Genomic DNA, 16,088 nt, shown 5'->3' on the forward strand with positions numbered 1-16,088 from the left:
AGATTAAAATAGTATCCTCTGGAGACCAATCTAAATGTATGCTTCAGTATTTCCATGACATGATGGCACTGATTTTCAGATAGAGAAGGCCAGGTAAGTCATCTGTTACTGGCACTAGGCTCCAATACTTGAGGAATTAATTCTTACATTAATTATTGCCTTACACTGCAAAGTCTTTTTTGAGGATCTAGATAGTTGCCACAGTTGCAAACACAACATGTTTTTTCAAGTGCACAAATAAATCTTGGTAAATGAAAAGACAGTAATAGATGCAAGAATGCTGCGTCAAGAGCAAATTCAACAGCACTTGCCATCCCACGTGCACATTCTGTCTCTCCTTCTGTCTTTCGTTCTGCCTGCCCAAAATGGAAAAGGAGGTAGAGCAACATTACAAGTTAAAGAAGAAATTAAGCGAGGAAGAATATTGACTCTGAAGAAGTGGAATCTGTATGGCGAGAGCTTAGAAATACCAAGGGCCGAAAGCAATAGTGGAGCTTGAACACAGACATTCAAACTGTAGTGGTAATTAAATAAGAAATTAGAGAATTAAACAATAAAGGTCAGCTGTAATTGTGGGTGAATTAAACCTGCATATACGTTGGTCAAATCAAATCAAATCAGTAACAATACCAAAGAGAAGGAATTATGGAGTGTGTACAAAATGGTTTTCTGGATCAACATGTGAGGAACCAACTAGACAGCAGACCTTCCTATACTAGGTATTGTGCAATAAGAAAGGAATAATTCATTAAGACAGAAAGTGACACAGTTGATTTTGACACTAAATTCTGTAATCTGACTAAAGGAAACAATGGTGTATGAGGTGCTAGCTATGATAAATTGAGGAACATTTCTTAAAGAAATGATGCTGGATAAGAAATGGCAAATGTTTAAAGAGCATATGGAAGAACTGCAGGTATTGTTCATTCCTGTTCAGCACAACATAGAATAGGAAAGGTGGCCCAACCATGGCTCACAAGGGAAATTAGGAACAGTATCAAATCCAAGCAAGAGGCATACAAATTTGCCAGAAAAGCAGCAGACTTGAGGACTGGCACGCAGTTTGGATTTCAACAAAAGGGTTGATTTCAGAGTGGGAAAATAAAACATGTAAGCTTCCAGGGACTATACAAACTAAATGTAAAAGCTTCTAGTGGTATCTGAAAAGAAAAAGATTAGTGAAGAAAAGAAAAAAAATGTAAGGGCCCTCTCCACTGTCACAAACAAGGAAGTTTATAATGGGGAACAAAGAAATAGTAGAAATGACAATTAAATACATATTTTGTTCTCTCTTCCCAAAAGTGGGCACAAATAATGCTGCAATAACATTGGGGAATGCAAAGTCTGGTCGAAAGGAGGATCTGCAAGAAACCTGCATTCGGACGGAGGTGTTGGCAAACTTATGCGATTGAAGACCAATAAATCCTTAGAACATAGAACAGTACAGCACAGAACAGGTCCTTCAGCCCACAATGTTGTGCCGACCATTGATCCTCATGTATGCACCCTCAAATTTCTGTGACCATATACATGTCCAGCAGTCTCTTAAATGACCCCAATGACCTTGCTTCCACAACTGCTGCTGGCAACGCATTCCATGCTCTCACAACTCTCTGCGTAAAGAACCTGCCTCTGACATCCCCTCTATACTTTCCACCAACCAGCTTAAAACTATGACCCCTCGTGCTAGCCATTTCTGCCCTGGGAAATAGTCTCTGGCTATCAACTCTATCTATGCCTCTCATTATCTTGTATACCTCAATTAGGTCCCCTCGCCTCCTCCTTTTCTCCAATGAAAAGAGACCGTGCTCAGTCAACCTCTCTTCATAAGATAAGCCCTCCAGTCCAGGCAGTATCCTGGTAAACCTCCTCTGAACCCTCTCCAAAGCATCCACATCTTTCCTATAATAGGGCGCCCAGAACTGGACGCAGTATTCCAAGTGCGGTCTAACCAAAGTTTTATAGAGCTGCAACAAGATCTCACGACTCTTAAACTCAATCCCCCTGTTAATGAAAGCCAAAACACCATATGCTTTCTTAACAACCCTGTCCACTTGGGTGGCCATTTTAAGGGATCTATGTATCTGCACACCAAGATCCCTCTGTTCCTCCACGCTGCCAAGAATCCTATCCTTAATCCTGTACTCAGCTTTCAAATTCGACCTTCCAAAATGCATCACCACGCATTTATCCAGGTTGAACTCCATCTGCCACCTCTCAGCCCATCTCTGCACCCTGTCAATGTCCCGCTGCAGCCTACAACAGCCCTCTACACTGTCAACGACACCTCCGACCTCTGTGTCGTCTGCAAACTTGCTGACCCATCCTTCAATTCCCTCGTCCAAGTCATTAATAAAAATTACAAACAGTAGAGGCCCAAGGACAGAGCCCTGTGGAACTCCACTCACCACTGACTTCCAGGCAGAATATTTTCCTTCTACTACCACTCGCTGTCTTCTGTTGGCCAGCCAATTCTGTATCCAAGCAGCTAAGTTCCCCTGTATCCCATTCCTCCTGACCTTCTGAATGAGCCTACCATGGGGGAACCTTATCAAATGCCTTACTGAAGTCCATATACACCACATCCACAGCTCGACCCTCATCAACCTTTCTAGTCACAGCCTCAAAAAACTCGATAAGGTTTGTAAGGCATGACCTACACCTCACAAAGCCGTGTTGACTGTATTTGATCAAGCCATGCTCTTCCAGATGGTCATAAATCTTATCCCTCAGAATCCTTTCTAACACCTTGCAGACGACAGACGTGAGACTTACCGGTCGATAATTGCCGGGGATTTCCCTATTTCCTTTCTTGAAGGGAGGAATTACATTTGCCTCTCTCCAGTCCTCAGGTACGACTCCAGTGGAGAGCGAGGATGCAAAGATCTTCGCAAGTGGTGAAGCAATTGCATTTCTTGCTTCCCAAAGCAGCCGAGGACAAATCTGATCCGGGCCTGGCGACTTGTCAATCTTAATGTTTGACAAAATTTTCAGCACATCAGCTTCGTCTATCTCTATCCATTCCAGCATGCACACCTGCTCTTCAAAAGGTTTCATTCACTACAAAGTTCGTTTCTTTCGTAAAGACAGAAGCAAAAAACTCATTTCGGGCTTCCCCTACCTCCTCAGGTTCCACACAAGTTCCCTATGCTATCCCTGATCGGCCCTACTCTTTCTTTGACCATTCTCTTATTCCTCACGTAAGTGTAAAATGCCTTTGTGTTTTCCCAGATTCCTTCTGCCAAGCCTTTCTCGTGCCCCCTCCTGGCTCTCCTCAGACCATTTTTGAGCTCCTTCCTTGCCTGCATGTAATCCTCTCTAGCTGAACTTGACCCTAGCTTCCTCCACCTTATGTAAGCTACCTTCTTCCTTTTCACTAGAAGCTCCACCGCTCTCGTCATCCAAGGTTCCTTTATCTTACCCCTTCTTGCCTGTCTCAGAGGGACATATTTACTCATCACTCCCAACAACTGTTCCTTAAACCGTCTCCACATGTCGATAGTTCCCTTACCATGGAACAACTGCTCCCAGTCCATGCTTCCTAACTCATGTCTAATCGCATCATAGTTTCCTCTTCCCCAATTAAATATCCTCCCATTCTGCCTAATCCTCTCCTTCTCCATAGCTACGTAGAATGTGAGGCAGTTATGGTCACTATCACCAAAATGCTCTCCCACCACAAGATCTGATACCTGCCCCGGCTCGTTTCCGAGCACCAAGTCTAGAATGGCCTCTCCCCTCGTCGGCCTGTCAACGTACTGCGTTAGGAAACCCTCCTGAACACACCTTACAAAAACAGCTCCATTCAAATCTTCTGCTCGAAGGAGGTTCCAATCAATATTAGGAAAGTTAAAGTCACCCATTACAACAACCCTACTGCGTGCACACTTCTCCAAAATCTGTCGACCTATGCTTTCTTCAATCTCCCTGCTGCTATTGGGGGGCCTGTAGTAAACCCCTAACGAGGTGACTACTCCCTTGCTGTTCCTAATTTCCACCCATACTGACTCAGTAGGCAGATCTTCCTCGACAAAGGAAGCTTCTGTAGCTGTGATACCCTCTCTGATTAGTAGTGCTACACCCCCTCCTCTTTTTCCCCCCTCCCTATTCTTTTTAAATGTTCTAAACCCTGGAACATCCAGCAACCATTCCTGCCCATGAGAAACCCATGTCTCTGTTATGGCCACAACATCATAGCACCAGGTACTGATCCATGCTCTAAGTTCATCACTTTTATTCCTGATACTCCTTGCATTAAAGCAAACACACTTTAACCGATCCCTTGGTTCCTTCCCAGGAAAATCCTTCCCACTAGCTGGTCTACCTCTTGCTACTGCCTCACCTGCATCAACGCTCACCTCTGGTATACAGCTCAGGTTCCCACCCCCCTGCCATACTAGTTTAAACCCTCTCGAACTACTCGAGCAAACCTTCCACCCAGGACATTGGTCCCCTTCCAGTTCAGATGCAACCCGTCCTTCTTGTACAGGTCCCACCTTCCCCAGAAGGCATCCCAATTATCTACATATCTGAAGCCCTCCCTCCTACACCAGCTGCGTAGCCACGTGTTCAGCTGCGCCCGCTCCCTGTTCCTCACCTCGCTATCTCATGGCACCGGTAGTAAACCGGAGAACACTACTCTGTTCGTCCTGCTCTGCAGCTTCCATCCTAACTCCCTGAAATCACTTTTTATATCCTCAAACCTATTTCTGGCTATATCATTTGTGCCAATATGTAACACGATTTCTGGCTGTTCGCCCTCCCCTTTTAGAACTTTATACACCCGATCGGAGACGTCCCGGACCCTGGCACCAGGGAGGCAACATACCTTCCGGGAATTCCGATCTTGCCCACAAAATCTCCTGTCGATTCCCCTAACTATCGAGTCGCCTACCACAAGTACTTTTCTATTCCGCCCCCTTCCCTTCTTTGCCACAGTGTCAGGCTCAGTGCCAGAGAACTGACTACTATGGCTTTCCTCTGGTAGGTCATCCCCCCCAGCAGTATCCAAAACGGTATACTTATTGCTGAGGGGAATGCCCACAGGGGATCTGTCTGTCTGTCCCCTTTCCTCCCCCTAACTGTAACCCATCTATCCTCGTCCTGAGCCTTAGGAGTGACCAACTCCCGATAACTCCTCTCAATTACCCCCTCTGCCTCCCGAATGATCCGTAGTTCATCCAGCTCCAGCTCCATTTCCCTAACACGGTTTTCAAGGAGCTGTAGCTGGGTGCACTTCCCGCAGATGTAGTCAGCGGAGACGTGTGCCACATCTCCCAACTGCCACATTCTGCAGGAGGAGCAAGCAACTGCCCTAGCATCCATACCCCACTTATCTGAACACCCACTCAATACTAAAGCAGAAAGCTTACTTCAAGTAATAATAACAAATTAAGAACAAACTTATATTATAGCCGCCTTGCTGATATATATGGTCACTGCTTTCCTTCCCGGCTGCCCCTCTGGTCCTCGTCACTTCCTCTGGTGCTCCCGCTCCTTCTCTGAAAGAGGAAAAAAAACACCGCTGCCCGCTACCGGTAAGTAATTTTAAAAATAAACTGCTTTACCTTAGCTGCAGTCTTCCGGGTCCGTCTTGCCTCCGCTGCTGCTCGCACTCAAAAATCTTAGGACCTGATGATCTATAGCGTAGTGTATTTAGGGAAGTGGTCCTAGAAACAGTGGATGCATTGGTGGTCACCTTTCAAGATTCTATAGATTCTGGAATAGTTCCTATGGATTGGAGGGTCACTAATTTAACCCCACTATTTAACCTAGGAAATGAGAGAAAACAGTGAATTATTGACCAGCAGATCTGGCAGCATCTATGAAGAGAAATCAAAGTTAATGTTTTGGGTCCAGTGACTATTCCTAAGTTCTGGGCACCACCATGACTCAGTGGCTAGTCCTGCTGCCACATAGCGCCAGGGGCCTGGGTTTGATTCCAGCCTAGGGTGATTGTGTGACACTTGCACGTTCTCCACATGTCTGCCTGGGTTTCCTGTAGGTGCTCCAGTTTTATCCCAGAGTCTGAAGATGTACAGGTTAGCTGGATTGGCTGTACTAAATTGCCCATAGTGTCTAGGGTGGGAAATGCAGGAATAGGGGAGAGTGGGTCTGGGTGGGATGCTGTTCAGAGGGTCGGTGTGGACTCAATGGGCCAAATAGCTTGCTTCCACACTGCAGGGATTCCACGAATTCTATGAATCAACTCTGCTCTCACAGATGCTGCCAGATCTCCTGCAAAGTGTGGAGCTGGATGAACACAGCAAACCAAGCAGCATCTTAGCAGCACAAAAACTGACGTTTCGGGCCTAGATCCTTCATCAGAAAACGGGGATGGGGAGAAGGTTCTGAAATAAATAGGGAGAGAGGGGGAGATGGATCAAAGATGGATAGAGGAGAAGATAGGTGGAGAGGAGATAGGCAAGTTAAAGGGGGGGGGGATGGAGCCTGTAGACCTGAGTGCCGATGGAGAGGTAGGGAGGGGATAGGTCAGTCCGGGGAGGATGGACAGGTCAAGGGGGCGGGATGAGGTTAGAAGGTAGGAAATGGAGGTGTAGCTTGAGGTGGGGGGAGGGGATAGGTGAGAGGAAGAACAGGTTAGGGAGGCGGGGACGAGCTGGGCTGGTTTTGGGATGCAGTGGGGGTGGGGAGATTTTGAAGCTGGTGAAATCCACACTGATACTATTGGGCTGCAGGGTTCCCAAGCGGAATATGAGTTGCTGTTCCTGCATCCTTCGGGTGGCATCGTTGTGGCACTGCAGGAGGCCCAGGATGGTCATGTCGTCTGAGGAGTGGGCGTGGGAGTTGAAATGGTTCACAACTGGGAGGTGCAGCTGTTTATTGTAAACCGCGTGTAGATGTTCTGCAAAGCAATCCCCAAGCCTCTGCTTGGTTCCCCCAGTGTAGAGGTAGCCACAACGGGTACAGCGGATGCTGTATACCACATTGGCAGATGCGCAGGTGAACATCTGCTTGATGTGGAAAATCTTCTTGGGGCCCAGGATGGGGTGAGGGAGAAGGTGTGGGGGCAGGTATAGCACTTCCTGCGTTTCCAGGGTAAAGTGCCAGGTGTGGTGGTGTTGGAGGGGAGTGTGGAGCGGACAAGGAAGTCATGAAGAGAGTGGTCCCTCTGGAAAGCAGACAAGGGTGGGGATGGAAAAATGTCTTTGGTAGCGGGGTCGGATTGTAGATGGCGGAATCCAGATGTTGGTGGGGTGGTATGTGAGGACAAGGGGGATTCTCTTCAGAACTTTTCTAGCAACTTCTGTTTTTGTTTCTGATTTCCAGTATCTGTAGTTCTTTTGGTTTTGAATTATAGAGCAGTTAGCAATGAGCATATCTCTTGGATAGTGAAAAAAATGCTGGAATCCATTTTAAAGATTTAACAGCAGAGTACTTGACAAACAATGATTGGATTGGATAGAGTCAATATGGGTTCATGAAAAGAAAGTCATGCATAACAAGTCTTCTGGCATGTTTTAAGCAGGTAACAAGTAGTAAGTCGGAGCCAGTGGGTGTGGTTTACTTGGGCTTTTGGAGAGTTTCCAGTAAGGTATTGGAATGGGGTAAGTGTTCTGGCATGGTTAGAAGGATAGTTGACAGGAAACCAAGAGTAGGAACAAGCAGATCATTTTCTGAGTGGCAGGCAGTGACTGGTGGGATATCGCAGCAATCAGTTCTGAGACCCCAGCTCTTCATGATATATTAGTACAGGGATCAAAGCTTATGGAGAGAACCCAGGGGAATAGCGTTGAGATACACATCAGTCATGATCCAATGACGAGCAGAAGCAATAGGCCAAATGGCCTAATTATACTCCTACGTTTATGGTCACATAATATAAATATGATTTAGATTGGGTAACTAAATGTAATATCTCCAAGTTACCAGATGACAAAAAGCTGCATAGAAGAGTGAACTGTGAGGATGCAGAAATGCTTCAGCATGATTTAAGCAAGTTGGCTGAGTCAGCAAATGCACAACAGATGAAGTATAACGTGGGATAAATTGAAGGATGCAAAATCAAACTATTTTATAACCTGAATGGTAATAGTTTGGGAAAGGGGAGGTGCAGTGAGACCTGGGTATCCTTGTATACCAGTCCTGAAAGTAAACATGCAGGTGCAGCAGGCAAGAAGACAAATGGTACATTGGCCTTTAGAGGAAGAGGATTAGCATATGGGTGCAAGGATGTCTTACTGCAATCATACGTAGCTCTAATGAGGCCATTCCTGGTGTATTGCACTTCAGGACTGGTGTTCTGGCTGTGCAGAGAATCCAACAAACACTTACCAGACTGATTCCCAGAGCTGCAAGGCTAATGTATCAAGACAAACTGGATCAGTTACTACGATATTCATCTCCACTGGAATTTAGAAGGATGTGGGCATATCTCATAGAAACTTAAAACAAAAAAAATCCTAATAGTAACAGACAAAATAAATGCAGGAAGCATGTTCCAAATGATCAGGGAAACCAGAATGAGGAGTCACAGTTTAAAGACAAGGAGTAGGCCATTTAGGAATAGAGTACAACAGCATTTATATTGTCACGTGCACTCGAATGAGTGCAGTAAAAAGTTTGTAATGTCACCTCTCGGTGCCTGCTTAGGTACAAATACTTTAAGTGTTGTCACAGAATTGAAATAGTTAAAAAAATTAGCACAGGAATAAACAGTTTAAAAAAGTCCAGAATGATAAAAGAAAGTGACAATGAAGTACTCAAGTTCTAGTCCTTTTCCAACTTGGGTTTATGCCTGCTGGGGTAAAAACTTCAGGCCACGCTGCTTCCACGTGCTGGCCTCCGTCCAAATCTCGCTCTACTGCTGCTCCTGAACTCGGCCTGTGCTTGCTCTGCCGCCACTCCAGGGCTCGGCCCACGACTCAGCCCATGCCTGCTCTGCCGCTGCTCTAAGTGCAGCCCACCAGGACTCCGAATGCAAGTCATCTCACTTCCATTCTCCAGGTAGGTTAGGATAGTTTAAATAGTTAAAAGTTGGGTTTTGGGGGTGGGTCGTGGGCGATGGGGAAGAAAAAAATGATGCAAAGAGGGAAAAATAAGGAAATGGAAAAGGAACTGGCAAGCAGAGGAGTTCCGACTGAAGCATCTTATCAGCTGACATCTTGCCACCTGAGATGAGGAGAAATTTCTTCACCCAGAGAGTAGTGAGCCCGTGGAATTCTCGGCCACAAAGTGTGGTTGAGACTAGAACATTGAACATTTTCAGCAAGGAATTAGTCCTAGGGGTTAAAAGGGATCAAAAAGTATAGGGAGAAAGCAAGGCCAGGGAACAAAGTAGGATGATCAGCAATGATCATATTGAATGGCAGAACAGTCTCAAAAGAGCCAAATGGCCTATTCCGGCTCCAATTTCCTAAATTAAAGGAAAGGAATTTTTCCTCCTCAATCTTTAACTGGCATGCCTTTATTCTTAGTTGCACCCCCTTGATTTAGACTTTCCCATAAAAGTCTCCCATTCTTAGCCTTTACCTTACTGAGCCCTTAAGGATCCTATATGCTTCAATGAAATCACCTCTCATTCTTCTAAACTCTAGTGAGTCCCAAACTGTTTAGCCTTTGCTCATATAGACAATCCCTCCATACCAGGAATCATCTTATTGAACCTTCACTGAACTGCCTCCAATCAAATGATACCCTTCCTTAAATAAGAGGACTAAAATTGCTCACCAGTAGTGCAGATGTGGTCTCACCAGCACTTTGTACAGCTGCACTAAGAATGGGGCAGCACAGTGGTTCAGTGGTTAGCACTGCAGCCTCACAGCACCAGGGACCCAGGTTCAATTCCAGCCTGGAACTTGTACATTCTCCCTGTGTCTGCATGGGTTTCCTCCGGGTGCTCCGGTTTCCTCCCACAGTCCATAGATATGCAGAGTAGGTGGACTGACTATGCTTTAGTGCCCAGGGATGTTTAGGTTAGGTGGGCTAGACATGGCAAATGTAGAGGAATGGGCCTGGGTGGGATGCTCTTTGGAAGGGCGATGTGGACATGTTGGGCCAAATGGCCTGTTTCCACACTGTAGAGGTTCTTTGATTCTTTGGTTCTCAACCCCTCGAAACAGGACAAATATTCCATCAGTCTTTCTGATTAACTGCTGCAACTTGTGTTAGTTCTTTTTTTTTATTTCATGCACAAGAACCCCAAGTCCCTTTTTGTTGTAACTTTCTGCTGTTTTTCCACACAATATTCTGATCTTTTACTCTCCCTCCACAAAATTAACAACTTTACTTTTTCCACATTATATTCTATTTGACAACGTTTTGCCCACTTACTTATCAATCTCTCTCTAAACCTGCCTTTCCACCTGTTATTGCATGTGCAGGTTTGGCTACACTGCATTCCACCAAATCACTGATATACATTCTAAACAGTTGTGGCCCCAACACTGAACGCTGTGGAACCCCACTGGTTACAAGTCACTAACCTGAAAAAGAATTTCTTATCCCCACTAACTGTTTCCTGCCCATTAGCTTCTCTATCCATGCTAATATCCTGGCTCCACGAAAACAACCTCTTATGACTTCACCCTTTGGGAGGTACCTTGTCGAACATGTTCTAGAATTCCAACAACATATCTACTTCTTCCCCTCTATCCACTTTGGTTGAGACTTCCTCAAAAGACTAATAAGCCAGTCAGGCACAAAGTCCCTTTCAGGAAGTCACTCTGACTCTGCTTGATTAGATTATCATTTTCCAAATGTTATGCAATTGCTGCCTTAATGATTGATTCCAACAATTTTCCAATAACGAATGTTATGTTAATCTGCCTTTTTTCTTCTTTCCCTTTTTGAATGATCAGTCTTCCAATCCTGTAGTACTTCTCCAGAATCCAAGGATTTTTGGAAAATTACAAACAATGCATCCACTACCTCTGTAGCCACCACTTTCAGTTTCCTAAGATGCAAGCCATCAGGGCCAGAAGACTTATCTGCCTTTAGCTCCATCAGTTTGTGTAATGTCATTTGTCTAGTCATGGTGATGGCACTTTATTCCACCCCCCCCCTCCCCCTCACACTCTTTAGTATTAAAAAGGAATGTTTGAAGTAAGTTCCACCTACAAACTGATATAAAATATCTCGTCATCCCATTTACCAATTTCTGGTTCCCATAACTGTTCCCCCAGATTCATTTTCTAAGGGGTCTGTTCATTTTGACCTCTCTCTTCCTTGTCTTACGTTTAAAAGGAGTTCTCACTGTCAGTTTTTATACCCTGTTAGTTTGTCCTTGTAGCTTATTTTATCTTTATTATCTTTTTAGTCTTCCTTTGCTGGATTCTGAATTTATCAGCGTCTTCAGGACCATCACTGATATTGGCCTCCTTACATGCTTTTTCTTTCAACTTAATGCACTCTTTAACTTCCTTGGTTAGCCATGGTTGTTTTATCCCTCTCTTAAGATCTGAATCTACTTCTTACATTTCTATGCTTTATGAAATGATATCTAGATCTGTTTTGTACAACAGCCATCAAGGATACTGGTCAGTCTGAGGTCTCCGGAAATGTTCAGGAAGGTGTGCTTCATAGAAACGTCTTTGCCCATGTCTTGCACACACTGCAGAGAAAAAGGCAAGTTAATATCTCTTGATGTTCTATATCTCTCAAACATCTGTTATACTCAAAACAATCAACAGAACATGATGCAATAATAGAAAATCCTGTAAAGGATTTCATCTCGTTGTGGAGTCAAGAGACACAAGACTTAAAATAAGAATTTTATATGGGAGAGGGGTGGTGGTGGTGAGAAGAGAGGAAGGTAGAAGTATTCCTGCTCCTGGCCACAAAAAAAAGTTTAGCACTTGATAAATAAAACTCTTTTTCCACAAAACAAGTTAAGCATAACTATGTGCGAATGACTTGACAGTTGAAATAAAAAAGTTAGTAACTGCACTACTGAAATGAAATCTGCATAATAGTATATTTTTGTGTTTAATAAGGATGAACATTTGATTGAACATTTTTAGGTACTTGATGCTCCGTCTGAACTCAAAAGTCAAATAAAGACATCCACAAGTAACAAGTATCCTATTCTGTTATTTAAAAAAAAACAATGTCATGCACTGTCCACAGCTTTGGAAGGCATTTGGTACTGACCACTTTTTTCACATCTTCTGCATGGAGGAGGAGAAGAGGACAACAAATACCAACAAATGCTCTAAGGCAGTTTTATCTTGAAGATCACATCACTGCCATTAAATCTCTATCAGCACAGAATGACTTCAACAACATAAACAGCAAGTGACTGAAATGTAATTAGATATCAGAACAGTTGTTCCAAGCTAGGATTTAACGTGCCAATTTATGGGTTCAGTTTGAATGAGGATGGGGAGAGATCAGCAATTTAAGATGGTCATGTAAACCATAAGAAATAGGAACAGGAATAGGCCATTTGGCCCCTCGGACTTGCTCTGCTGTTCAATCAGATCATGGCTGATCCGATTTAAGTATTACTTACTTTTCCTATGGTATTTGAGAAATCTGACAAGGCCACATTCAGTGCCTGTTTTTCCTAGATAAGCACTGAAATAGACTTTGGAAAAGTCCAAGAGATTTCAATAACCACACAATTTGAATGATTTTTATAAAAAATTACTTCAGCACCTTAGTTCCAGTTGAATGAACATATGACCGGTTGCTAACTCCACTGTGTAATCAATGTAGAAAATAACCTGCCAGCTTTAGCCCAGGGCTTCTCAAAATGTAGGCCACAACTGGCAGAAGGTTGCAAATTGATATCTTGGGGTCATCTGCTCAGAGATAGCAATGATGGGAAGCTAAAGGCTGTGCAGCCCTTTATAAAATTGGAGACTTTACTTTTTAAAGAGAGCACAGGCTAATATCTGAACTTTGACACACAAATGTTGCACTGGAATGTCCTGCGGAGAAGTAGATGCTCTTTTAACTTAAAAATGAGAGGAAGTCATTGACATTTGCACTTTGACGGTGATATGACAATCTAGACATGCCACTAATGTCTGAAATGGTTCTGACACAACTCATGAATTGAACAATTCACATTTCCGTTTCAACTGCACCGCGTGCACCCAAATAGACAGTGTTGCCATGATATCCCCTCTCAGCCCTGCTGTTGCTAACATCTCTAGTTATCTTGAGAAACACATTCTTCGATGGAATGTCCAGCAACCTCCTACCCCTTGTGTTCTTCCAATACATATGTAACAGATTTGCAATAGTTGCAACAGCAAAATATTTCTTTGAACAGCTTAATAACTCCAAACTTCATTCAAATTTACCATTATTTGATTGTTCTATTTCAATCACTCTTTCCTTGATGAGTTGGTTGAGAAATCAAAGTTCTCTACCTACTGAAATTCTACATACACCGGTCAATATACGCAGTGGGATTACTACATGTTTCATATGCTACAAGATCAATCATTTGGAAACCTGTGAATAACCATTTGCTCATCATGCAAGCTTGATGCTTAAGTAGGAATCTATCAAAGCTATCTTGTGTGATACCCTTTGCCACTGCTCAGCTAAATTGGGTTCAGTAGAAGCATCTTTACACAAAGAATGGCTTGATCACTACCAGAGGGAGTGAATAGCATGAATGCACTTATGAGGAAACTAGATAACATAACGGACAGGAGAATATGTATTACTAAAAGGGTAGATGAATCTAAGTAGGAGGGAGCTGCTAATTACCTCAAATTCCTTGGAAGGCAAAGGTGCCTCAGAAATTTAAAAACACGTGAAACTAGCTGTTTCAAGTTGCTACATTGCAGTAAATACATGACTGGTTAACAGAATACTGCATTCAGGCCAAAATCACAGTTTACTATAAAAGTTTCAATGCTAGTGCATGGACAGGGACATAAAATATACATCCCTTCAACTGGCCAGGTCATACCAAATAAGTAACACACCCCATTCACCATTCACAGCAGTCAGCACACTAATCGTACTCAACCAGCTTGTGATTGCAAACTGCAGAATAGTGTGTAACAGTGCCAAATTCTGCTAGTGGTCAACATTTACGAAATAACCCTGCTAAGAATTGAGTGGGAAACCAATTTACAGTTACCAATGGAGACTGTAGTGCGATAGATTTATACATGCTAGTAAGTACATATATTAACACAGTGCCCTAGCCTATGCAGGCAAAAGGAATTTGTTCTCTGCATCTCTCAAGCAATACTTCGACCAATTAGTGTACCCCTACATGTATTTGTTTCAGATTGACAGTAAACAGTTCCTTAGCTGCATCTCCTGCCAACCATGGTCCAGCCTTCTTTATGCTGTGTAAACTGGTACTCCCTTTGCAAATCTGATTGAGTCTCAGTCCTGGTGAATGCAAGATGATCAACTAGTTCTTCATGTCTCTTCTTAGCAGTTTTGAACTTGGCCCTATCAAGCAATTGATTATCAATTTCCTACAACAGAACACCAAATCTGAAGCTGAGAACTTTAATTATTTGTCACTAAATTGCATTTTATTTCCAATATTTGGCTTGGTTCAAATCTGTGTTCTGTCAAGTCAGTGACAGTACCAAAAGAATGTTACACCTAGTGAATGTTACAACCTGTAAATTAGAATCACAGTTCAATCCAGATATATTCTAGGTTCAAGTGAAAATATTAAGATTAAATCTGTAACTCTCCATTTCGCATTGACCTGCATCTGTTAAAGAAGAGGCATCAAATAAAACGTCAAGTAAAATAAAAATCCAACAACCTGACTTTACCTATCAAATGTGAAAGGCTGGAAGAATACTAAAGCCCCTTTCCAGGATTTCTTGGTATGAGGTGATTAATTGACATTTTAAGAAATGTTTTTTGTTTCACTTATTCAAATAGGATAAACAATATGCTTATTGACTGAATTTACAGCACAGAAACATTCAATTCAGCTCAATGGGTCTACATGCCAGTGCTATTGCTCCAGGGTAGCTCCTTCCTGTCTTATCTATTCCCTTCAGCATTACCTATTCCCCGCTCCATGATATTATCTGGTTTCCCCATAAATGTATCTATGCTATTAACCACTGCAGCGATCAATCACTATGTAAAGATATTTCTGCTAAATCTGTTTCCAATTTTATTGATGGCCATCATATTTATTCAATTCTGAAAAAGCCATATTGGACTCAAAATGTCAACTCTTTCTCTGCACAGATTTTTCTAACATATTTTGCTGAATAGGAAAGAAACAGCAAGGCTCTGGTTTCACCACACTTCAAGAAGTCCAGGCTGAAGACTGGCCTTCATTAATCAGTAAAAACGGGCAAGTTCACAACTTCAGAATATAAATAAGATGATCCAAATGTTTATCAAAGAACAATGGGCCTTATCCTAAAAGATTAATTAAGTAAATCATCAATAGCAGAACAGCTTTAGAGAGCTTTATCAATAGGACAAAGTACAAAACCAAGTAAATTGTTAAACTTACACACAGCCTGATTCAGCCTCAGTGAAGCAATATGTCCATTTCTGGGTGTCATGCAAAGTCAGTAGAGTGCATAAAAAGCTCATCAGAAGCATAGTTCTAGGTTCGAGGAACTTCAATTACATACATACATAGGAGACATTAGGACTGCATTCCCTGATGAAAAAGCTGAGGGGAAATTTGTTTGAGGCACTGAAAGTCACAACAGGCCTGGACAGAGAATGCGGACAGTCTACTGCCATTCATGGAAGGAAAGAAAACAAGATGGCAGGCGAGAAAACAAGAGGGCACATGTATAAACTAATTGGCAAAAATATGGACACTTAAGTAGAAACAAATTCATGTGGCCAGTGATTTTAACCAGGAACGGAAACATAGAAACTGGGAGCGGGAGTGGGCCATTCAGCCTTCAGGGCTTCTCCACGTTCAATATGATTACAGCTGATCTTCTATCTCAATGCCAAATGCCCACTTTTTCTATTAGCCCCTGATCTTTAATAGCCGAAGAATTATCTATTTCCTTCTTGAATAGATTCAGGGCCTGGCCTCTACAACCATCTTGGCAGAGAAATTCACAGGTTCACTATGCTTTGAGTAAAGAAATGTTTCCTCATCTCAATCCTAACTGAGACAATGATCCTGGTTGAATAATCCCAAACCA

General features: G+C 43.0%; 1 protein-coding gene across 1 annotated transcript in view; it reads right to left on the reverse strand.

The window, feature by feature from the left end:
• smap1 (small ArfGAP 1) overlaps positions 1 to 16,088 on the reverse strand; it is a 207,346-nt gene that overhangs the window by 182,791 nt on the left and 8,467 nt on the right. The window contains 2 exon segments of the mRNA XM_059645494.1: positions 11,497 to 11,554; positions 11,557 to 11,572. Of these exon segments, the coding sequence (XP_059501477.1) occupies positions 11,497 to 11,554; positions 11,557 to 11,572 (74 nt within the window).

This window comes from Stegostoma tigrinum, chromosome 4, assembly GCF_030684315.1.
Source record: "Stegostoma tigrinum isolate sSteTig4 chromosome 4, sSteTig4.hap1, whole genome shotgun sequence".
In the NCBI taxonomy this organism is placed as follows: Eukaryota; Metazoa; Chordata; class Chondrichthyes; order Orectolobiformes; family Stegostomatidae; genus Stegostoma; species Stegostoma tigrinum.